General features: G+C 42.3%; 1 protein-coding gene across 3 annotated transcripts in view; it reads right to left on the minus strand.

Moving 5' to 3' along the window:
- Positions 1-19,670: 19,670 nt before the first annotated feature.
- Ebf1 (early B cell factor 1) overlaps positions 19,671-25,698 on the minus strand; it is a 402,224-nt gene continuing 396,196 nt past the window's right edge. For 2 of the 3 annotated variants that reach the window (XM_004629396.2, XM_023713136.1), the window contains one exon: positions 20,658-22,882. In XM_004629396.2, coding sequence (XP_004629453.1) covers positions 22,851-22,882 — 32 coding nt within the window. In that variant the 3' untranslated portion in view covers positions 20,658-22,850. Of the gene's footprint in view, positions 22,883-25,698 lie in introns of all 3 variants that reach the window. The other variant, XM_012514323.2, reaches the window with a different exon arrangement.

Here is a 25,698-nt window from a genome sequence, read left to right on the forward strand (position 1 = left end):
CCATTGCCAACATTGGAGATTTTGATTCTTGTTTATATTTTCCATTTGTAATGGGCCAAATAAATCATGTCTTTATTTTGTATTTTTTTATTATTGCCCATTATTTTTATGATACATCAGAGATTTATAATTCATGTTGTGTGAACTGCATGTTCTTATATTCGCCACATGTTTAAAATATCAGCACTTTGTTTCAAAAATTATTTCCCAGTTTATTATTTGTTTATTTCCTCATACCATTTTGGAGATATAGGCCAAATAGGTCATGATTTTCCTATGATTTATTTTACTATGATGTCTTAATTATTATTTAATTTTCAATTTAATTTCTTAATTTATCTAGATGTTACCTCACTTTTTACAACAACCATTTTTCTTCATTTATTGAATAAGCTTCTTTAGGCCTGACAAATTGTAAGAAGCATTTGCTTTTAAAAAAAAAAAAAAAAGAAGTCTGAGGGAGAGAAGTTTTAAGGAAAGACCTTAGCAAAGCCTAACATTCAAAGAAGTAGATTTCTCAGAAGATCTAATATTTTATTTACAGCACTAAAAACAAAGTTTTGCTTATCAGCATCCCATTGCTTACAAGCCCCTCAGTCTCCTTGTTCCCTAGTTATGTAAGTTGTGAGCTCTCTGTCTCTTAAGGCATATACACATTTCTGTTCGTAGCAATTCCTGTCGTCCTGCTTAAGAACAATGCATTATAAGCAGCATTGCTTGAATATGAGCATAGACAAAGCTGGACCCACCAAGACACACAGAAGCCATTCTACTCTTTTTCCTTCACAAATTGGATGCAAGTCATTAGTTAGACTGTGCACAGTGCTGGGATGTGGAGGTACAGGAAGCACATTTCACCTTTTTTGTTTTTTTGGTGTTCTTTTTTTTTTTCTTTTTCTTTTTCTGCTTTAGCAAATGGGAGGGAGAAAAGGGTTAAAGGAAGGCAAAGGGAATGGGATGAAAAGAATTAAAGTGTTATATACAGATACAAATTCCTTATGCAGAAAGAGATCAGTATGTATGACAGATATCTATTTTTAAAAAGCTTTAAAAAGTATATTTCTTTGCATCTTCCCTTAGTTGATACATGTATGGATGTGACTGGAATGGTGAGTTCATTGTCTTTACCTGCTTGTTTGTTTGTTTTTGAGATTATGCATATGCGCTCTGTGTGGAAGGGTTCAGAACTCATAACTAATTACCTTGTAGCATAACAAGCACTGACTGTCAAATAATCATCAGACTAGAAATGTGTTTGTTTGAACACACTCCTTAAAGTGCTTCTTCTATGCACAGCCTTTTGATACATTGCTTGGAAGCCGCAGTCACTCTTCATTGGTCCTTTTCGGTCATAACCACTGAAGTGTGCTAGGCTCGTTGCCTGTCACATACACACTGAAGAAAAGGAAAGCAAAGATGAGGCAGAAGAAAAAGGAAAGAAACCCTCACACTGGGTAAGCGTGAAGGAGCTGATGCACTCGTGCAGATGGAAAGCACGTCATGGCCAGGCTTGTGCACTCAGATAGCACTAGAAATCTCCCCTTGCAGCCTTTAACCCTGATTTCTCTGTTCTTGGCTTCTCTTCAGTGAGGCTTCACTGTCTGGTTGCAGCCTCTCCAGACTTTCAGACTTCTAGCTCAGCAATTTCTCCAACAAAAGGGCCACTCTCCTACCAGGGCTGGCAAATTCCCCATCTATGGCTCTTATTGGCCTACTCGTGGTCCCTACATGTTCCTAAACTAATTACTATGGCTGGAGATGAGTGGCTTGTTCCCCGGAAGTAACCTATGTCATGTGCCCTGGGCCTGGGTGGAGTGGAGTGACACTGCTAGCTGGAGGCATGTGTGCATCCTAAACAGATCCGTGTTCTTAGGAGACTGAATAGCAGATGGGCTGCCTTGCTTCCCTAATTCCAAACTATAGAGGACTATCTGTCATCAAAATACAAAGAGCTACCTTATGCAAGAACTATAGAAAATTAAAGCACTTTCTTTTAAAGGGAAAAGACATGCCTTCCCCTTCTCCTTGCTGCTAACATTGAAAACTTGTAACATTTTCTTGCTTTTTGTTTTGCCATATGCCATTGACTGTCACATTTCACAAGTTAAGAAACATGTTATTTCTTTGTTTATTTTGTCAATCTTTGGTATTCTCCAGAGAAAAATTATATATCTCTGTTTCAGTGGAATAGATTTAATCTTTTTGTCTTGTCTCTAGATTTATCTACCTCCTTGTCTTTCACAGTCAAAGGTTTTTCTCTTTTCCTTACTTGGCGGGCAGATGAATTTTTCCTAAATTCTCGAAAATATACATGTGTAAATATGTTGTGTTGAGGTCAAGAAAATATAAATGCCTAAGTACATCATACCAAGGAGTTTCTGCTGTAGAAGAAAGTTGCCCTGGAAACTTGACCTCTTCAATGTTTTTGTATTTGCTCTGCCGCACAGTCATTCAACAGCTCAAATGAGCCATGATCCTACACTGTCACTTTTTCATCATTCTCCTCATCCTTTGTCTGAAGACCCTCTTGTTAATTCTCTGTGCAGTAAGCAGCAATAGCAGTTATATGGTAAAGGTATATCTTGCATTTAAAGTTGAGGTATGAAGCAAACTCCTAGAATGTTTGTCTTCTGGCCTATAATAAGGATCAATTGGGGTATCTTTGTTAGCTTGCAAAAGAAGAAAATAGTGAATGAATTGGATGTTTTACTGGATGTACAGTATTTTCTTTTGATTTAATGTATTTGGTTGTTGCAGGGTCTCACTATGCAGCTTGGACTTGTGGTGATCCTCCTGCTTTCAGCCTCCCCCATGCTGGTATTACAGGCATATACCACCAGGCCTGGCCTCTGGCTGGCTCAGCCGGTGGATGGTGCGGCTGGTGTAGCATGTGGTGCTGGGGGTCAAACTGTGGTCGCTGTGCTTGCCTAAGCTTGCCTAAGTAGGCGCTTTAGTCCTCTGCGCTATCTTACCGGCCTTAGTATTTTCTTACTAACAATGTTTGCCTCTTATCTTCTAAAGTTTAGGAAAGTTTAGAACTCTCCGTTAATCTTTAAGTAATTATTGTCAGCCATATATATGTATGTATCTTAGCAGGTTAATTTGTCATTGTTAATAGTTAAATACAATGAGATCTTCACTAGCATTCTTTCAAATATTAGCAGAACAAGAACTACAGTCCTCTGATGCATAGCTCCTTACCAAGAATTTGCCCCTACTTGGATATCACTAAATTATACCAGGGTTTGTCTAAAATATAAAATGGTAAGGACATATCCTGGCAGATAAAAATTTATGGAATCCTTAAATCTCATTACCTATATATTTTACCTAAATTAATGTAGGGGAGCACTCAGAAGAAATCTAGCTCTTCTCTGTCTCACCTATATGTCATAGTCAGCTCCAGGAAATAAAATCAGTTAAGAGGTCCATTGCAAATATTTTATTAGTCTTTCACCCACATGTCTATATGCCTAAGGGCTAAGTATGAGGCACGTAGAATATTGTCATAAAGTCAATTCTTAATCAGCAAGTTGTTCTTGAAAATAAATTCTCCAAGGCTGGCCAGATAGCTCAGCAGATTAAAACACCTTCTCAGGCAGACACAGGGGCTGGGTTTGATCCCCAGCCCTGCCAAATGGTCCCGCCCCTGGGGTGCACTAAGATGGTGATTGAGACTGGGCGTGGTGGCGCTCACCTGTAATCCCAGCATTTGGGAGGCTAAAAACCAGGAAGGATCACTATGCATCCAATCTGTGTAATGAGACCCTGTAGACCCTGTGCTAAACACATTTTAAAAAAAGAAAAGAAGTTCTCCTGTACTCTGAGTTGAGATGCTAAGTATTGAAAAAAAACAAAAACATGTAAGACATGATTCCTCAAGAGGAAGGCAAGAGTAGCCCAAATGAATGCTTGATAGTGAAAATAATATATTGTTAGCAACCAAACTGAATGGAGAATAATTGCCTGATATTCAAAAGAGTTAAGTCTAGAAACCATTTGAATTCCCCCATATGTACAATATTGCTATAAAATATGAGGGATGAGAACAGTGATTGTAATGTGACTCATAAGAATTCAGCTCGCTCACCAAAATAACAGAGAGGCTCCTTCAGAGAGGCACTGAGCGCCGACTCAAAGTCCCTGCCTTGGCTGAATGACCGATAACTCTAAACTGGACATTTTGGAAAACTACCACATTGTTAAGCCAAATGTTAAAATGTATGAACACCAGTGTTCTACTACAACCAAATGAATGACTATTATAAGCATATCAGGAGCCATGAATAGCTGGTCCTTTAATAGTAGAAGTATCAGCTTTTAATTATGAAAACCAGAAATCAAAACAAACACTTGAGTATCAATAGAATTAGAAAACCAGAGGAAGAATATTCCAGCAGACTGAATGGAAATGAGGCACATCTGAGCTCTGCCAAGCTGGGAGCAGTCCCTGGGAAGAACATTACAGTGAATGCACATGCTCCTGAGAGTCCTTCTGCTAACCTTGCACTTCTTCATGACAGTCAATCTCCTTTCACTAAGACACAATATCCAACACCTGTTTGAGGGGTTTATTTTGTCTCACAGTTTTTAGAAGATTTAGTTCATAGTTGACTGGCTCCAAGGCAGGAGGGCATGATGGAAGGGAAACCAGCTTACATCATCATGGTCAGGAAGATGAAAGGAAAAGGAAGGACCAGGTAGGGAGATAAGGCCACCCAAGGGACAACGCCACACATGCCCTGCCTCCTGACAGGCTGCTATAACCCTCCAAGATACCGTCACCCTCCAAAACCTTCATTTCTGGGCACTTGAGAGTTTCAAGGGTCATTCTTGATTTAAACTATAACATCTCCAAATGGTTGCTTCTCATCTCCATTCATATGTTAACCCTGGGACCAGTAGCACCACGTGGAATCTTTCAGACTCCACACTGTACAAGGACATTCATGAGAGAACACACTTCATAGAACAGGCGTCATAGGCTGTTAATATTAGTATGATAACTGCTATGCAAATGGTGCTGAAATATCCACTGCAAACAAAATCAAGGTCTTACAGTTGTTTTATGACCCACGGAAATAACACGTTTGAAGAAAGAGGTATTATTTCTAATTTGCACAAAGGTACCATAAAAGGCATTTGAGAGTCTTCATTATGTTCTTAATTGAGTAGTCAGCATCATAGACATGCTTTGGAGAGATCAGTAGCCCAGTCCCTGCAGCTTGTCCATGAACATGAAGTAGAGGAACAATAGCCCATTGTCTTTTTGAATGGGCTAATTCCATTTCTTGACTTGTCCTCAAAAGTACTTGGGTGATCAAGCAGTTTATACTTAAATTATTGTTCTCACCTCATAAAAGAACCAACATATATCACCTGATCCTCTGACATGTGCATTATAAATTGTATTAAAATGTGCATTCTTTTCCTTTTAAATTCAGTACAACTTTGAAATTGTCCTATTCTCTATGTGCATGGTCTGAAACTTCATAGTGTAATTGGTTTCAAAATCTGGAGAGTGTTCTGTTGCTTGCACATTTTTAAAAGAACAATTGATAGTCACCATCTTGTACTCATGTCCCTTGGACAAACTTTAGGTCAGTTTTCTGAAACCAACTGTAATGTAGCTCTGTTCTCATTTTCACCCTTTTCTATCTGTATGGACTTGTTTTGTTTACCAAATGGTAAACTTATATGCATATTACTGTTTGGACATCTAAGACAACTTCCTAATTGCCGGAACCAAAATATGGGAAAAGCAAATCCTTAAAGGCTGTAGAAATGATCTTGTGTAATACAAAGTCTATAAACTTGATTATTTGACAAGCTGATTATTCAAAATTGCTCGTTAGGCACATTGAGCTCCTTCCCATGAAGGCTCCAGCACCTGGGCCCCACTCAGTGCACAAACCCTGGTGCCCTCGTCTGGAAACAAGGTGCTTCCTGGAAAGAACGCTGCAGCATGGGCTTCAGGGGACACAGGATCTCTGTGCCTCGGAACTGTGGGTCACCAATAAGGTGTCCAGTGTCCTCGGCACAGTTCCACATTCATCATGTTCCATCCAGCACCAACTGCTACACTGATGTTTCTTGCATCTTAAAGTCAGAGAGACCTCTGCAGCTAGCTGGAGCTCCGTTATTTGCTTTGCTATGAAGCAACTTCCAGTGGTGTTTTGGGAATGATGTCTGCTGTGTCCAAAATAATTCTTTATTGCTGAGTGTCCAAAGACTGAATTTTCCTTTGACTTCTATTTTGTTGTTGTTGTCTACATGGGAGTTCGAAGCTATAACAAAGAAGCACAAAAGTCTTTGTAATTTGTCCCTGAAGCAGCTAAAAAGTTAGTATGCAGGGTTGCCACTAATATCTGGTGGCTCTGCAGTCATGCCCACTACTCTAGATTTCTAGCTGGAGTGACCATAACTATTGCTTATAGATTATTGCTTTTCCACTCCATAAAAGGATAACATAATTTCCTGTAAAATTAGGTCAAATAATTACACATTTGATAGCTGGTAATGTGCTTTGGGCTGGGGAGATAGCTCGGCTTTCTGAGTACCTGCCTGGCAAGTGCAAGGAACTGGGTTCAATCCCCAGCACCACATGCCGTGCTGGCCCTGCACTGAGCCTGCCACCAAAACAGGATGTGTGGTGCACACCTGTAATCCCAGTGCTGGGGAGGCAGAGACAAGAGGATCACTATGAGTCCAGGCTGTGTAGCAGGACCTGGTACCAAATAAATAAAAGATAAAAAAAAAATAATTATGAAGCTTCAAAGTCCATCTTATTTCTATCATTTTGAGTTTAGCACAGATATATAGTGATTATCAAGAGAGGTTTATAACTGACAGGAGAGTGGATGTTAGAGCTACAAAGTGCCAACTTCTCTACAAGTGTATGATTATGATTGCTAGCCAATTTTGGTTTGGAAGGAACAGTAGTTAGTAGAATGATTTTTTTGACTTTTCACTAGACTATAAATGTGATTACAATCGCAGAGCCTTTGCTTTTTCTAATTCAGTTATGCTCATCAGGATTCTTAATCTAATAAATTAGGAGGTACTTCTGTCTTTAAGTGGGGCTGGGGGAAAAGTCAGCAGTCCTTTTAAGGAAGAGCCTACATTGAAGGAAATGCTCAAGGGAAGGGACCAGGGCTCAATCGCTGGCACCACGTGCTGCACTAGCTCTGCCTTTGGGGCAAGTCCAGGTGTGGTGGCACACACCTGTAATCCCAGCACTGGAGAAACTGAAAGCAGGAGGATCACTATGAGTCCGAGCTGCATAGGCAGACCCTGTACCAAATACCTTAAAAAAAAAAAAACTCAAGATCCCCTGGAAGAAGCGCACGCTGGGCAGGTCTTGTACGTGAGTTCTTGGTTAACTGGACCTGGAGCTAATTTCCCTTTCTAGTAACTGCACTCTTTGGCCACAGACCAAACCTTCTAGATCCTTTCCCAGCACCTGGGTGTATTCTGCAGTGCTCAGGGCTCCTGTATCTTCAGATTAGCAATCTAGGCTATGTGGCTGTCAGAAATGGCTCGGAAGAGGATGGGGGTGTGATTAGCTCTAAATGAAGTTCTAAACCACTGGTACATGAAATGAAACTATTTTTCTCTCTCTCTTTCTTCTTCCCCTTCCTTTAACCTGAGCTCCTGATGTAAGCAGGTCTAATTTACTTTCCCTGAAAAACAAAACAAAATAAGATGAGGAATGGCAAAGAGATCCCTTTGTGGAGCTCAGTGCCTCCGCTCCTGATAAAAGCGAGTCATTTGCTGCTTTCTTGGTGTCAGTGTTAATTTCCAAGCCGTCAAAGCTACCGCTAATTTATTTACAGAACAATCTCCTTGCCCAGGAGCCAGGCTGGTGAGCCAGTGGTTTCCAGCCTTAGCTTTGTTTGTTGACAGCCTGATTTCCCACAAGGCTGTTTCCACCTGTGTTTCTGTTGTTTTTAGTGCACGTTTCTCCGTTTCTTCTCCCCCGCCACTGCCTCCCCAACGGCTGCTGAAGGCCCTTCTCATCTCCAGTCTCTCTCATCCGCTTCCTCCCTCCAGCCTGGAGGACTCCCGGCAGGGCTTTGCAGTCACTCTGCACTTAGAGTCTCTGCTGGGAAAGTCCCAGGGGGCACCACATTGCTTTCTTTCTTTTTTCCCCTTTTTTTGTTTCAAGGACACGACTCAAAAGAGACTGCTACAGACAGGTTGTAGGGTGCATCTTCAGATGTGCCTTCAAATAGGGCTCGGGCAAATTTGAATATTTTGTGCTCCTGGAAATCAGTCCCTACAATTGTCCCCCAAAGCCCATTAAATTCTGCAAAATTGCTCAGCTTTGAGGGCTTCATAATGGAGTCCAGCATAGGGACCTGGCACCTGGCTGCCAAAGCGCACATCCCCAAAGACTTCCAAAGTGGAAAATAGAGCAGCTGATGTGGCCCTAGCTCGTTGCATATCAAAAGGCAGGAGCTTGGGAGGCAAGCATCCTCCATCCTCAGAGCCGCAGAGTCACTCTCTGCACGTGCCAGTGCCAGGCAAGGAAGGAATCAAGCTGTTTAAAGGCCACTTGTCATGTCTGCACATGAGCTTGTCTCGGTGCCAATGTACAGCTCACCTGCAGGGTGACATAGACAAGGATGAGGCGTGATTTAAAGTCAGTGGCAACACCCCATGGGTGCGGAATAGGAAATAGGTAGCCAAGAGCCCACTTTCCAGATTTAATAATTGCTAAACCCATAGCCATAGATTGAGACTAGGAAAGAAATTCACTACAGCAGCACAAGCTGCTCCAAATGTTGCCTCCTTGGACCTTTGATACACTTACCAGTTAAGACGAGCCAGCAGTAGAATTTTGACCAGAAAATGTGGCTTAGGTCTAACTGTTTAACCTCTGTACACTATGTACAAATTCTTTTGTGCATTTTCTTTTGCACTTGCTATGTGTCTGGATTCCGGGTTGGTTATAAGTGTGTGTTTAAAGTCACTGTGTTAAAACCAATTCCGTTGCAAAGGGAAGCTAGAGGGAGGGAAGGGCACGAAGCACTGTCTTCTTGGCATGGTGCAATTGTGCTGTGGGGCAATGCGGAAAACTCCAACGGCCCGGAGGCCTGGGAAAGGGAATTTTGGTTTTTTTGGTGGTTGAACAGAGTCAAAGTATGAGGAATATCCTGTGATTTCCATCCCTTGGTAATTATGTAATTAAACTGAAAAGCATTCACCTTGTTAGCAGTCTCCGCTTTACCTCTCTTCCTACCCACAAACTCCAAAGTCTTTTGTAGCTGGGCCGTTTTCTCCCAAATCACTGAACTATTATTATTATTTTTTTTAAACCAAGGGTGTAGGACTCCTGGATTTCCAAGCTTCCTCTCTTTCTTAGATCCATTGCTGAGCTCTCCAGGACCAAAAACTCTTGAATTTATTTTGAAAGTGGAAACAAGGCTCTTTCATTGCCTGCCTCCATAACTCCAAGGTGCCCGAAACAATTGTGCTCAAACTTCCTCCGAACTCACCTTTGGTCTGAGACTAAACAGGGAAAGTTTGGGCCCCAAAGGACAATATTTCAGAGAAGTTGGGAGCGGGTAGAAGCGGAGCCAGCTGAGTAATGAAACTCATCTGACAACTGTCGTCTGCCCTTGCATCTCCGGTCTCCTCCTTCCCTGCCTCCTGGGACTCCTGACTTGTCTTTACCCTGTAATGTTAGCAGCTCCCCACTCCCTTTCTCTTGCCTGCTTGTCCTCAGGGACGAAGGAAAGGCTTTAAACCAGTAAACTGTATACATTTTCTCCAAAATCAACTTGAAACTCAGTTTAAATTGGATGGAGAGGAGCTGCTTATGGAAGGCGCAGCTGTGCCCCCACACACTGACGCAGCCCCCCGCACAGCCTGGCTGCACTCTGCCAGTGCCTACAAGCCAGCTCAGATGTGTGCAGACAGCACTTTCTGGTGTGTATATATACGACGCCTGTCCCCCTGCAAAACTCTAAGCACGGCAGACGAAGCTGTTTTCCATCGCTACCCAAGGGCTCTTGCAACTCCCCATGGACTTGGAGTCCGCAGAGGTCCTCCGGAAGTGGGTGAGGTAGATGCAGCCCTAGATCCGTATTCTCTGAGCCTTCTCATCCTAGTGCATAGCTTTGGTTTTGGAACTGATTTCATGGGCGAGGAAGAAACTTTACCTCTTAGTTTGGGGTTTTCACAATCACTCCCTCCATGTGGGTGAACTTTAGTTCCAGATGCCCACCAGGGTTCCCGGACTTTGGTGATGTCAGCTCTCCAGTCTAGGCAGATGGGAACAGCCGGGGCGGTCCTGGGTGGCTGTGTGTGCCTGCTGCTGGTGAGCCTTTTTCTCCTTCCATCTCACACCATCAGGGCTGGTGAGTAGCTTCCTGCTTCTGTGCTGTAATGTGGCCGGCTTTCTCACTGGGGTGGACACCGTGGAGAGCTATCCACACACCACTCCCTTCGCACTCCTTTGCCCCTCATAGTCCACAGGGCTTGGAAAATCAGGGCTGTGCCTTAGGAAATGCTGCCAAGTCTCCATCTGAGATACCATGCGTTCTGCCTCTCCCTCTCCCTTCCACTTCTCCTCTTCCTGATATCCTGGAAAGCCCAACTCTTTCTAAACTCCTTGCTCACTCATGGCTCCCTTTCCTAATTTCTCATCAATTCCTGGAATCCTCTTTATTCTCTCTCTGGGGTGTTAGGGCACAAATGTCTGAACAAAATCCCCTTTTCTTAGATTTGCATCCTCCTACAGCCTTTTTAAAAATGTGTCTCTTGGACCACTGTAGGGTCATGACTGTCACACAAGCAAATCTGGAAGACAAAGAAAGCTGCCACTACCATTGTCCCACTCCATTCCCTTGATACTAGTTCCAATAGCCCCATTTACTTAACCAGTCTTTTGCTCAGAGGTTCTTTGTAACATTCCCATCAAAAACCAAGGTGAACATTGTATACAGCTAGTGCCAGAGACTGGTATTTTCCTACTAAGCTGTTCCTTTTAACACTCTTTGAGATCACTTACAAGGCTGGTTGTAGTCTGCAAATTACCACTGTGATTAGAAGTCCTTGGAATTTGCACAGTTCTGGGCATACCTAGCAGTGAGTGGCCTCATGGAAATCAAAGACCTGCACCAGGCTTCTCGGTCTCATGGGTGACCTGTTGTGATGTCATTAAAAAGTGTTGATGAACTAACGTGTGCAACATACCTAGCACATAGTAAATATTAATGCTTCCTTTACTTGCTTTCTTATTCGTCTTATATTTCCATATACTGCCACTTGAAGATACTTCCTTCAATGAAAAAGTATGAGAATAACTGCTTAGAAGATGTCATGACATGGACCAAGGTGGAGGATTATAACAACAGCTAAAGGGTGGCAGAGGGAGGAGTCGCTTCTGATCATCTCACTGGACAAGGAGAAAAACAATACATAAGATTTAAGTTCATTGTTTTATAATTTGTAGTATATTTTTAAAGTTGAAGACTGCTCACTGAATAACCTATTAATGTGTATGTGTAGATGAATGCTAGGGAGGATCCTGGGTTTGACTATTTGCTGATAATTTTTCCTGATGTTTTCAGGGAAATCTGGGTGGGTGATATTGGTTGTATCATTAAATCAGTTTCAAAAATAATAAAGTATGTGGGCTATGGCGTGAAAATGCTGTGATAAAAAGGGGGCATTTGTCTTTTCATTCAAATCTTCAGCTTCAAAACGCACTTTTACAACTGGCTATTTGTACTGATCCAGAAAAGTGAATTGGAAACAGCCAGCTCTTGCATTAGCATTGGAGACGGCTCCAGCCCTGCTCCTGCTGCATTCTGATGGGCAAGATGCTTCCTCCCCTTGAGTCTGGCTTCTCAGCTTGTAAATAGGAACACAGTAGAGTCATCTCCAGGGCTATACTTTCTGCAGGCCGAGGTCTATGATTCTTTGGCTTGAGGGTTACAGAAAAGGTCAAGAAGTGCATCATTAGCTACTGATTTTTGTCAGGGTGTGGCTGGTAGGAATCAATTTCCTGGAGCTTTTACTGTGATTTTTCATTTCTTCACCTGCAGACCTACACTGAGGTTTATTGTGTTGATAACACTCTTTGAAAGCAAGTTTTCAACGCCTTCCTCCCCACCTGCCTTTAGTCAAGTCAAATGAAGCCACAGTGACAGCCTGGGTTGATGGACACACCAGAGCCCTGAGGCAGAGCATTTGTGAGCTGGCTGTGATCAAGCTAAGCCTTGGAAGCATTGCCTCTCTGTGTGTTTCTGGGTTCTACCTGCTGGTCTCCTCTTTCTGCGGGCCACCTCCTCCTGGAAAATGTGACCCATGGCATGAGCGCTCTCTCTGTTCCCATTGCCCACAAATCAAGCTCTTATTAGCCCAATAAAATCATGAGATTCAGGATAAAAAAAGGATGGCCTTGCTCTGGTGCTAATGAGACACATATATCTGGAGCAGCTGATATCTGATTGAAGACCGTGGCAAGAAGCGTGCAGCACACCATGTAGGGTGGTTAATTTACAAAGGTGTGGAACATTCCACATAGCAGAATTGTTAGCCCATTTCCTTCTACGAGATATGCTTAAAATATCCCTCCTTTCCTTACATATTTTCCCAAGGATTATTGGACTGCAGATGGGGTGAGAAAAAGCAAAAGTTGAATGGCTCTCCCAGCAGGGTCCTTCTGTCTGCCGGCTTATAGCCAACACAGGTACCAACCTTGTAGGTCAAATGCCTCCAATGTATATCGAGAATGTGTTGTGCAGTCTGGAATAAGTAAATGCTAAGGTGAGTGATCACATAATGATAGCCACATTCATTCACCTGTCTATCAAAGGAGCCAGATTTGCATTTGGTTTCCCTTCCCCTGGGTCCAGGAAGTGAATATGGAGTGTTAACTTGTCCTCCTAAAAATTCCTCGCAACCCCAAGCTAAAGTGCACTGGGGTGGAATATGGTCCCCTTTGCTCAGTAACCCATTAGCTAATGGGTGTGAGCCCATCAGCTTTCTATTTATTCCTTCAACCATTAAGGTTCACCTGCTGTGCCTGAGACTACACTTGACAAAAAAGAGTGATAGTTGAAATAAAATAAATATCAAGCCTTATGTGACCTGATGGGTATTGTTTAAAACATAACGAGTTTCCTGGAAAGGCAAAGGTGAACAAACTGTTACAAGTTGACACATGGCGCCCTGGGCATGATGAGGCACAGACCTCCTTGTGGTGTTCCAGGGTGGGGAATTCCCTGGGACACAGAGTTGCTTAAGAACTGTTTTCCAGGTGCTCCTCTGCTGTGGGAAATGTCCGAGTGTCTTGCAAGATGGTCAGTACATTCCTCATTCCACCTTTCAATGATTTCTTCTTAGTCTTTAGCTAAAAATCCAATCCATCCTGGATCACTCAGCACTCTGGGTGATGCGGTTGTCCCCCTCTGTCTAGCCTCATCCTTTACCCCTTTCTCCCTTACCCTAGCCACACTGACCTTTTTCAGGTGTTCTACATCTGATATTTCTTATCTCTCCCATGTTCTTCCTTAACTGTATTTATCTTCCTGATCTCAGCTTAACCTTATTTTTCTCTGCAGAGGCTGTAAAGTCAGAGCTCAAACTCGGTCCTCAGGTGATTTCCTGGCCTCCTGAAGAAACCTAAGCACAGTTTAATACAATGTACCTAGGCACATCCACAGCTTACCTGTGTCTGCCTATCCTCCGAGAGGGAAATCTTAAAAGTAAAGACCACTCTTGGCTTTTCTATGATTCTCCAAGTACTTTCTGTAATGCTCATTCAGTAAATAAAGAATTATTTCAGTTTCTGTGGACAGAGAACTGTCTAGGGGAACATAAAAGGCTAACAAACACTAAATCTTGGCAATTCTGGAGTTTCATCCTTTATAATTGAGGTTTACTAGCTGGTACCTATTTTGGCCCTATCAATTTCCAATATTAACCCTAATAATTACTATTTTCTCCATATAAATGCATAAATTTATCAATCATGAAGATATTTAAATGGGCAAATTAGAATTAGGAGTGAAGCAAAATTCTGCTACATTAAAGTGGATCCAAGACAATTGTTTTTTAAAATTTGTGGATCCTCCCTCTGGGAATTTTTATTTTACTCTTCTGTAACTTCTAAAAGAGTAAGGAAAGGGTTAGCCTTAATTTTTCTCCTGTTTAATCTTTAACTTATTTATTTGGTACAAGATCTCACTAACAGCTTGGACTTGTAGTGATCTTCCTGCCTCAACCTCCCCAGGGCTGAGACACCACCACATCCGTTTTCAATGGTCCACAGGGTGGTCCGGGGATTTAATTTAGTTATCATGTTTACATCTCCACTAGCCATATTCTTTCCTAGGCCAAGGTGGTTACATAATTTGCCAATACAACTCTTTCAAAAGCTGTGTGGATTTTTTATGTATTCAACTCTAGTAAATTTTATTGGCTAGCACCACATCACATATCTTTTCAAAAATGCCTTTGTCTCTATCCTTGTGATTTGTTTAATATGACCACCTCAGCCTCTGTGTGATCCTTGTAGGAGTCCCTCTGTGCAGCCGGAAGGGCCTTTTAGCTGCCATATTACTCTTCTCAGAGGTTGTACCCAAGGTTTTGATGGTCACTTCCTTGATTTGGAATGTGCTCCAGAGGTCTGTCTTAATGGCTTTGTTCTTATTTTTGTCTTTGCCCTCAGGCTGTGTTTCACTCTGGGGAATATTTCATTGCATGGAGGGTAGAGGTCAGGAAGAACATCATTTTCCAATACACACCTCCCAAGTTCTCTGAATTCTTTGTACTCCCTCACTTGTGTTTGTAAACTAAACAGTTCTTTTTGAGCTCGAGTCTCTTGTTCAGCACTTTACCAAACATGGCTATCTACAGCCAGTTCAGACTTTTAACATTCATTTTGAATAATCTCATCCTATTCAAGTTTAGTGGTAATGTCCTCACTAAATGGTTCTCGATTGCACAACACAGATCATAATTTTCCTAAGCTTCTTATTGCTATTCCTCCACCATGACTGCTGAGTTTTAAAATACAAATTCACACCAATTTTTCCTCCAATTGTGCCTACTGCTAGGTTTCTGTCTGAGTCTTGGTAGTTAATGCCATGAAACAAATCACAGGGAAGTTCTGTGGCTTGCAGCAACTGCAAGTGTTGTGTCTCATGCTCAGGTGTGCCAGGCACCTACTGCTGGGGGCAGAAGCCCCTCAGGCCTCCACTCCAGACCACTCCACGCCCTACCTCGCCCTGCTCACTCACCATGCCCTGTGCAGGTCTTCTCTGAAACATGACTGGATCAGTCTTCTAGCTGCGTGTGCTCATGGCTCCCTATTCCTGTCTGTCAGGAATAAAACAGGTCAAAGATTGTGAAGACGGGAATATTTATAGCCTCTTCCTTCCTGCCGGAGGGAAGCGCATTTGGCCAGCACAGTGTCTTCCTTTTTTCACTGTGCTCTAGAGGAAAGATTTTCTTGATGAAAGAGACTTAGTAGAAGAGTAATGAAAGAGGCGGAGGGGTAAGGAAGGTGGAAAGGAAACCAAGCCAACTCAGAGCCAGACGGGAGCTCTGGGCCAGATGGACTGGAAAGGTCACATCTGAGTGAGGCATGCAGTAAGGGAAAAGATAAGAGAAAGAAGACCATTTCAATAGGAATTGCTGGACTTTAGATTCCTCTTAATGCCCTTTGAAGGCTGTAAATAAGGAATTTGATTGCTGTTTCATTGATTTTGGCTTTTGAGCTGGGCTTGCCTCTATGCAGATTTGAAGCTATTTGCTCACTCTGGTATATTAGGGTTATGGTAGCACCTCTCACTGTGTAATTGTGATTCTGCAACTGTTTGAGTCAAGTCTCTGTCTCCCCAAGGCAGTCATGGAAGAAGGAAACAGGGCAGTTACGAGATGATCATGCTCCCAGCCCTTAGCTTTGCACCCGACTGTACAAAGGATGTCTTCAGTAAGAATATGGTCAGTAAAATAAATGCTGCCGAGAAGGCCAGGGCTTTGCCTGGATCTTGTTTATTTCTCCTTGACTTCCTGGAGTGATGCAATCCACATCTGTGTTCTTGAATGAAGCACCTCTGCTAGGTCCTCTTTTTATTGACATTTCATCACCATCTTTGTAAAATACTGAGTCGTCTTTACAAGATAACTCCTGATGCAAGATATTTCCTACAGAAGGCCAACTCAACGGTTCAGAACTTTTGTTCTTAATATAGAATGTGAAAATCCTACAATCAGTGGGGAAAATGTATGCTAAGTAGATAAAAAATCAGTCCCACTATAATACAACTCTCCAGAGAAAAGAAATAAAACTGCTTGATGCTTCAGTTAAAAGAAAAAAAAGCCTAACAAATATTTCCAGTTCCGGAAACTGAATTTCATTCCTAACATAAATATAGCAGCCTCTAGAGAAGCGGATCGTGTTTGGAACAAGGAAAGAAGGCAGAGGGGACTTGGGTAGGAGCTTCACCACTAGCTCTGGAGCGGGGAAAAGCCAAGAAGTCAACCTTTTCTTAAACAGCACCTACCCTTGCCAGAGAACAGAGCATTGTGCACTGAGCTCAGTTTGAAGCCCTGGTCAGCCGTGCATGAGGTATGTGCTCCATCCCCAGTACCAAAAATCAAAATGAGCTTGAGCATTATCTTTTTTTTTCTTTTTTCTTTTCTTTTTTTTTTCTGGAACCAGGGATTGAACTCAGGCTCTTGCGCTTGCCAGGGAAGGACTTACTCTACTGAGCCGTCTCCCCAGCCCCACTGAGCATTATCTTGGCTCTGTCTTTTCCCTCAATCCCTACATCACAACAATCATGGAATTCCAATGGTTGGTTCCACCTCCCATGGAATTATACTTCTACCTGCTTTCCTCCTGCCTAGTAACCTGGTCCAAGCTGTTCATTTTTTGCCTGGACTGCTCCATTGGCCTCTCCATCACCCTTACTTCCCTTTTGTCCTCTCCAATTCATTTTTCAGGTACCAAGATGACACCTCTAACATATATAAATTGAGATCCCTTGTTTGCAATGTGTAAAATGCCCACTGTTCATCATGACAATGAACATCTATTGTGATAGGGATGATGAGAAGATATGAAGGAGGGAGAGACAACTCTTTAGAGTTTGCCATAGAGGGAGCAGAAGCACCGTGGGGAGATGAAAAGCAAAGCCAAGTCAACTCATTTTTCTTTTTTCCAGTAGGACCCTATTTATAGGCTGATCAGAATGTAATAGTGAGAAATAAATGGTGCTAGACGAAGAGGAGGTGGTCATTTCAATGCCAAAATTCTTGAGAGCTTAAGTGACTTGGAGCATGGAGTGTTAGAAAGTTGACTTCTTGGAAATTTTTACATAAAATGAATTCATTCATGAGGAGATTGCTGTAGGCAGAGGAAATTTTTAAAAATCGAGCTACACATGATGCACTGAATGCGTCTGCTGCAGAGGACAGAGGATTTCTCCACAAGTGTGTGATTCTACCTTCCCAAATCTCCGAAACTGTTTGTTTTAATAGATTTTTTCTTCAAAGTGTCAGCTCCCAGGATAGTGACCAGACCTTCCTTCTGCATTTGGCCAACTCCTGCCCGTCCTGCAGAGCACCCTGCAACAGCTCCCCCTTGGCAGCATTCCTTTGTCTCCAGGAACACAGCATACTATGGTGGCTCAGAGACATTGCCTTTAGTAGCTTGTCTCTTTGCCAGAATAGCAAAATAAACATCTCTTGGCCTACAAGTATGGTGCTACTGGAAAAGAGAAAATGGTTTGATTTCTTTTTGCTTTTAGATCCCCATCTAAAAGTAGGGGCTCGTGGACTTTGTTTGCCCTGAGTAGATGCCATGTAAAAAAAAAAAAACAACAAAAATCCCAATCCAGTAACATCTGGAACTCCTACACAGCCAAGGACAGATATGGTTGGGTCCACATTCCAGTGTGGGAGTGATTATCTAGAGTAAGCAAGATGCTCCCTTTAAATGGAGCCTGCCAGGCCCGCCTCTCTCTGGCTGTTTCATTCCCAGGCATACCCCTCTATATAATCACCATCACCCTAACAGACAGATATGGGACTGAGAGTTTCCAGTGCCATGCTTGTGGGAGGAGCTTAACGCGTGCTCTGAACTTAACTTTCAAGCCTCACTGTCTTATCACGTGCATCTGTACCCACCCACACAGTCCTGGTCCTGAGTGCCCCTTTTCCACTAAACCCCTCAGTCCTGCCCATTGTCCACATTCCCTGAGCCCAAGATGCCCTGCTCACCCTTCACACCTCAGCTCAGTGGCCACGGTCTCCAAGGGCCTTTCCCAGCCCTTCAAACTAAATCGGGTCCCCCTGTAGCAAACTGACATTCCAGACCTTTCCTGCATTGCTGTTATTAGTGGGTTAAATGTGTGGGGGCAGCTGTTTAATGTCTGTTTGCCTAACTCAGATACAAGCTCCAGAAGAGTGGGGACAGTGACAATGCCCTTGTCGATCCATTGTGTCTCATCTGGTACCAGAGGGATGGCAAACTTGAATAAATGTGTGAATGAATGAATGAATGAATGAATGAGCGTTGGCAAGAGCAGGGCTTAGGCAAGGCAGAAGCCAGCTGTCAGAGGGTACACAGTGGTTCTACTCTCTGGACACTGCAGAATCCTGGCTCATCCTGTCCTGCCACTCTAGTCTAGCATGGCTTGAATGTGTTTGTCTTGCCTGAGACCATGACCATCCTGCAGATAGGAGTCACTGACTCAATTTTTATTTTCAGGGCATAGCGCAGAATTTCAAGAACATATATTGATGACCAAGCCAATCAATCTGGGTTCCCTCGAGGGCAGTTTCTTTACTCATGAACTTAACCATTATGTCTTCTCATGACCCTCCAGTTGGGTCCTAATCCATAGCCAAGCTGTATCATATCAGCAATGCCCATCAAAAATGTGTTGGTGGTGGCTATGTGACGTCTATTCTCTGACTATCAAGCTTCTGTTGGTCTAGGGCATTTTTGCTGAGGTTTAGAGGTGTTTCATGAGCATCGTTATCCTTACCATGCCCAATAACTGCAAAGTAGGAAAAGAATATCATGTGTGAAGTTTTAGGATGGAACCCAAAATGAACAACTTTACAGGAGTATGGAATATTTGACTCTAGATAAATGTATGTGTCAGGTTTTTTTTGTCCAACAGGAAAAGTATTTTATCCACAGAAGATTAAAAAAAATACAAGTCATAGAAGGTTCTGAGTTCACGCAATGCCTCATCAGTGAGCCAGGGCACATAATTAATTGACCGGAAGGCTCGGTGGGATTAATTAGCAGCTGTACGTGAAAAGCTTGATTCAGACTGATAGCTCAGAGGATAGTTTTCTAGAACGACCAGCTCCTGGGTTCACCATTTCATCACCGCAGGGGGGAATCTCACTGATGGAATTGTGGGGTCTCCTGGCTCTCCTACGGGCCAGTACAGGTAAGTGTACACTCGGCTGTGGCCAGCAGAGGGCAGCAATGCGCTGTGTGTGTTCCATTTGCAACCCAGAGGCGCAAATCCCCAAGGACCTACAAAGAAAGTGGGTGCCCCAGACTAGCTTGAATCCTTCTTTTTCCAGGTGTCACCACTGGTCTGGGCAACTCTAAACACAGGCCTGTTGATGACATTGGACTTGGGCTCAACTGAAATAGAGAAAAGAATACACAACCAGGAACCGCCATCACAGACAGGAAGTAACTTTAATTAAATATCGTGAAAGTTGAAAAGTTTTTACAGCTTGAATTTTTGCAAAAAAAAAAAAAAAAAAAAAAAAAAAAAAAATTAAAACAATCTCTACAGTAGTTAGGTTCTCTAACAATTGAACTGTACAGTGTGTGTCTATTCAAAAAGTTTGGATAAGAAGGTGAAAGGTTAGTAGATTTAGAGATGACTTCCTTAAGCGGCATCCTAGTACAACACGAGGGCAGGGCGTGGTACGCAATCCAGTCATCCAGAAATCCTATTCCTCCCCCACAACTGAAATCTCGATTGAAGTCTCTACTTCGCTTCCTTCTTAAAGCCATATTCTGTATTTAGGGGGACAAATTTTCAAGGAACTGGTGAAATGATTGTGTAGAAGGCCAGAATATCTTTCCATCTAATCAATAGAAATAGGAGCAACAAAACACAAATTATACACATTTTAAAGGCTCTTTGGGCTTTCAAGAGGAGTTCTAACCATGGCACATGGCTAACAGATTGGTGGCGTCTTTTGTCAGGGTCTGAGCCAGACACGGCACCGGCTTGACCATCCGTTCCTTTGCAAACAGTTAAGGGGCTCACGAGACAAAATATGGCTTTAAATTGTATACATCTTCAGGCCAGCACTTACCACACGAATTCAGACACTCTTGCTGAGTACCGAGACGCAATGCTAAACCTTGCTTACATTTTCCAGTTTATTGTTATGATTCATCATTGTTTCTCACCATGAAAAATCAGCTTTCATCCCTCCCTCCCCCTCCTCTCCCCTCCCCCACCCCGCTCCCAACCCATAAAAATCGCACTCTGACAGTCTAGTGAAACCATTGCAAAATCCATATGGGGGCATGCACAGTTGCAGCATTACTGTAAATGATTTCTTGCTCTACTAGAAAAGTTACATTGTCTTAAGGTAACAAAACAGTCCTTTTGTGCTTTTCAATTTCTTTTTTTTTTTTTTTCTTTTTTTCTTTTTCTTTTTTCTTAGAATGTTAGTGATGTCCGACAGTTCTGGTGCACGGTTACAATGTACAAGTGAAATGAATATGATTTGCATTGTTAAGGCATCCAATCTGCTGGTTTATATTTATGTGAAGGACAGGAAATATACAAGCAGACTTAAGAAAGAAAGTATGTTCATTGATTTCTATGAAGTTTCTCCCCCGAATTTAATGCACAAAATGCGTCACTCCAAAGGGAGAGATTCCATGCATATTAATAGGGTAAAATAGCATTAGGTTTTTTTGTAAGTTTTCAAAGCAAAGAATACATTTCTTTCAAATCTACAGAACTAAATACTACAAGAATAATATGCTACTATTTTTTTGCCATATATTGGAAAAAACTTCTTAACTTACAAATAATACAAAAATAGACAATGGCTTTTGGGTGGAAATTTAAAAAAAAATTGAAGCATGGTTTAAAACAATACTAAAAATACTGTAGCTATAAATGAAATGTTTAAAAATCACATTGAAACAGCTAATACAACAGTAAGTGACCAAACAAATACCCACTTTTCACATAGCAAACATACACAATAAAATAAACTAGGGTGGAAAGGAGGAGGAAAAGCAATGTACAAATTCCAAAGATAAATACATTATTTATATGGATATTTTACAAAATCCCCATTAAAACAAAAGCCTTTCAATTAACATTGCAAATATGTGCAAGCTAAAGGTAGTGAGCTTTTTTTTCCTTTTTTTTTTTTTGCAAAATATGCAGTAAAATCTTCCTATGAGATCGGAAAACCACCTTAAGACATTAAAATGTATAAATAGAACAACAACTTTGGCAAAAAAAAATCACAAAAAATCTACAATATTTATAACTACATACAAAAACACAACAGCAAAGGAAAAAAATCAGGCAAATGCATCCTAAGAGCTTTGCTGCGTCTTTGCTATTAATTCTTATTTTTAAGAACACTTCTCAATTAATGAGAGCAGAAATTCCCATAGAACAGAACTGTTTGGAGATTTCAGCCTTCTCCTCCTCCCCCAGGTTCCTTCTATCCTTCACTCCACAGCACTTCACCTGTGGTTTTAATCTATTGTGTCACAAATAATGTAAGGGTCGGTAGAGTCAGGGACCCTATTTTGAATTGGAAAATCAAAATACATGCCAGTTTGCTTTCCTGGGTTTTTATTTATTTATTTAGGAGTATTGGTATAAGATCAGCATTTAGAATTTTAGAGTCAACTTTAAACCCATGGATGGCGGAGTGTCTGTGACATTTTGGCTTGATAACTGGAGGGCAGGATGCCCGTCCCCTATTCCATGAAGTCTCCAAGAGTTTCTCACACAGCGTGTGTGCCACCAAGCTCTTGGGAGGCTGTTGGCTTCAGAAGGAGGGGACACACATGAAAGAGAGAATGACACCAGATTTAAATAAGCAATTCTAAAATCTGTCTAGAGGCACTGGATTTTTTCAGTAGAAGGGGAAAATGTAATGACTTCCACCACTTTGTAACGTTCCAGGCTGCATTTATTTACACAGTTACTTAAGACAACAATACAAAAGAGATAAATAAGCTTGTACTGCTAAGGGAGGGCGTGTTAAGTTAGATATTGAAAATGTACTGTCTGACCTATCTACCATTTGATATGCTTTAAGGCGCAAAAGCCGACCCTTAGTTTTCTAAAAAATCTAACTGGCATTCCTATTCTGTCCCATACAAGCTTTTTTTTTTTTTCTTTTTTTTCCTTTTTTAACTTTTTTGTAAATATCACCACTTCATTCTCCCTTTACACAGCTTTAAAAACATCATAAATTAAAACATGGAATCTTATTTATAGTGTCCCTTGGGTTCTAGCTTTACGGTTTATAAAAGACAAATGATTGCAGAGTTAAGCTTTTAAAAAAAGAGAGAGAGAGAGAGAAAGAAAAAAGTGGATTTGTTTTTATCAATACAGAATAAATATATCCCCCGGTACTTGGAGGCACAACTTTAAACAACACCCTGCACTTGCAGCTCCCTTCCGATTTCGGTACTTGTGAAGTCGGTGATTTCTGTTTGTTTAAAAATCTGCAGTTATTGTAATTCCTCTTAAAAAGGCCTGAGTTAAAAGTTCCACTCTGGGACTTGTATCAGATCACTCGTGTCGCAGAATCCAACTGCTCCGTTCATAAAATTCTTCAAGGCAATTCTTTCACATAGGAGGGACGATCATGCCAGATATCGCTATGGAAAGAGAAAAGAGAAGTCAGTGTTTATGCATAGAAACCGCTCGCCAAAGGGAAAAAAATTAAATACCCAGGCAGGACTACATTGATTAAATATTAACCACAGATGTGTTCTCTTCTTGGGAATGAATTTTTGTTCCAGAATATACGTGCTGTATTAAAAATTATAGCAACATGTACGTATCTTTTAACAGAGCAGAATATCCTGAGTACCCGCCAAACCTGATCTTAATTTTAAAATATAATTAGAAAGCTGCATAGTTTGAATGCTGCTGGAAAAGTTGCAGCCTCAAACCTTGCAAAGCAGTGAGAATATTTTCAATTTGTCATTCTTCTTTTCCTTCCCTTCGCATCCAAAAAAATAAAGAACTGGCTCATTACAACTGCCTGTAATATACAAAAATAAAGAAGGGGAAAAAAACCATAGCCCTCCCTGTGCGACTTATTTTAGCAGGAAAAGTGAGCCACCACGCAGCCATGAGTGCTTCCACTTCAGTCCCAGACTGGAAAAGGAAACGCCAGAGACGACAGGCATTGCTCCTGGGAATATAAAGTTGGGAGAAAGCTTGGAGTGAGAGCTGAAGACAAATTCGCATGAAACCATAGAATGTCTTCCCTACCACGGCTTGACTGAAAATTTCTCGAATGATCTGACCAAGTTTGATAGAAAACAGTAGCCTCGGAAAGCCAGGGTGAGATCCCCGGATGAACAGACAGTTTCAGGTAACTGGAACTCCATTCAAAGACCTGGAATTGGGGGGCCACTCGGTAGCATTTAGACAGCATGGAATGGGACAGGACAGGCCTTCACCTCCAGCTCATCTGCTTTCGATTTCATTCTCCCGAGGTAGCTCCTTGGACCTCAGCCTTCTCAGCAAGAACATGTCACTGGTCACAGTATCAGGGGAGATTTCAATAAAATAACAGGTGTCCTGTGCTTATCCTGGGTCAGCTCCGAGGCAGGACCTGAGATAGGCTGGCAGGTAGGCTTTTTAACCCTTTGCTTTGACTGTCCAGCTAGCAGCGTGACCCATGCTCAATGTAGCTTCTCTGGGCTATATGTCCTCTTGTGTCGGCTAGGTACCCTCCCCACCTGACGGAATAAGTGGATAGTTGTAAGTGAATTAAAGCCATGTGTCAACTCTAAACAGATCAGCGTGAGAGAGATGCATACATTAGAACAAGAGCCAGTGGTGGTCCTCAGCTCCGAGCAATAGCTTAGTGTCCTCTCAAGGTGTGGACAGAAAAAGTCCTTGCTGTCTTTTCAATGGCATGTCTAAGCATCAGGTAATGTCCCTGTCAGTGCTGCCGGTGCCTGGGATGTGACTTCCTTCGTTCATCAGCTATTACGTCTGTAAGAATGTGCCTTCTGGGGGTGAGCCCCACCACCACAGATTCTGCCCCAGACTGGTGAGGCCAGGCTGCATCTGGGCCCTGAGGCCCTACATTCCTCCAGCTTCCCTACTCTCCACCCGACACTAGATTCAATTAAAACAAAACTCAAAAAGCACTTTGCCAAACACTTTTTCCGTTAATTTTTAAGCCCATCTGTATTCATAAGGAAATTCAACCCACATGTTTCTGATTCATTTACACGTAAATCATCCAAACGCTGTTTTGCAAGAGCCATTCTGCAGTCCAAAAACTCCTGGAGTCCTTTTCATAACCCTCCAGAAGCCCCTTTTTTTTCTCCCTTAGAAACAGGAAGTTGTCTTTGGCCAAACACTGACCAATTTAAACCCAAAAGATTTGGGATCCATTGGAAATGTGTTCTCCTAGGATCCAAGGGAGCCCTAGATTTGTCTGAAGTGGGGAGCTCACTATTTCACTCCCTGCCTTGACCTGGGAACTCAAGACACTGTAGGTCCACAGCAAGGAGTGCTGAGCTCCCTGCGGCATGGTGTGGCCGAGTAGCTTTGCCGCCCTGAGAGTCTTTGCACCCAGGCTCCAGGGGAGTCCAGGCCCCTTACTTAACACAGCAGGAGATGGATGCCTGTGGCACAGGAGCAGTGCTGTCTTCTCCTTACAGCTACTCTGTGAACCCTGCACTACCGGGCAGTCCCTGTCAGCAGGGTGGTAACTTGGACCTTGCGCACACGAAGCACAGCAAAGTAGACCACTGACAAGTGCCCTGCTGATTTGGTGCATGAGCCTAGCCAGCCTTTAGCATCTGGGCCATGAAAACCTTCCATTGAGAGGGCCAGAATGTCTTTTAAGTCCTAACAGTGTGTTGGTACTGAGTAAAGTGTTAGGTTGAATTAAGATTCCAACTTAGGGTCACATTAAAGTTCTAAAGAAAGCACACAGCGAATCTATAGCTGATGACACTGCTAAGCATGGAAAAACGGGGGGGGGGGGGGGGACAAATTCCAGTGAATGAGGAGCCAGGCTGGGCTGCTAAGTGAGCAGAGGGCCCAGGAGAAGGGCCAAGGGCACTGTGGCCAGTGCTGCAGTGGGTGGCATCCCAGCTCCCCAAATGCTGCTGTACAAGAATGCCTGTCAGGGCCATCAGAGCTTATGGACTACAGTAAAAGCAACATAAAGATAGATACTTTTTGTTTAGTTTTGTCAGAGATGGGTATTCCATTGCATTCAAATATTGTAGGTGTGTGAATTCAGCAAAACAATCCATTATAGTCCAGGAGACCGTAATAGTGCAATGTATTACTTATTGTAACTGCCCTACTAACCTATTTTAAAACTGTCTCATTGCTATTTCTTTATCAATAAAATTAATTTTTTTTTCTTTTCAAAGTTTTATTGATAAACATATAGCAATGAGACAGTTTCAAATCAAATCGAAAGTACAGTTTC

Source organism: Octodon degus, unplaced genomic scaffold (assembly GCF_000260255.1).
Source record: "Octodon degus isolate 3935 unplaced genomic scaffold, OctDeg1.0 scaffold00029, whole genome shotgun sequence".
In the NCBI taxonomy this organism is placed as follows: Eukaryota; Metazoa; Chordata; class Mammalia; order Rodentia; family Octodontidae; genus Octodon; species Octodon degus.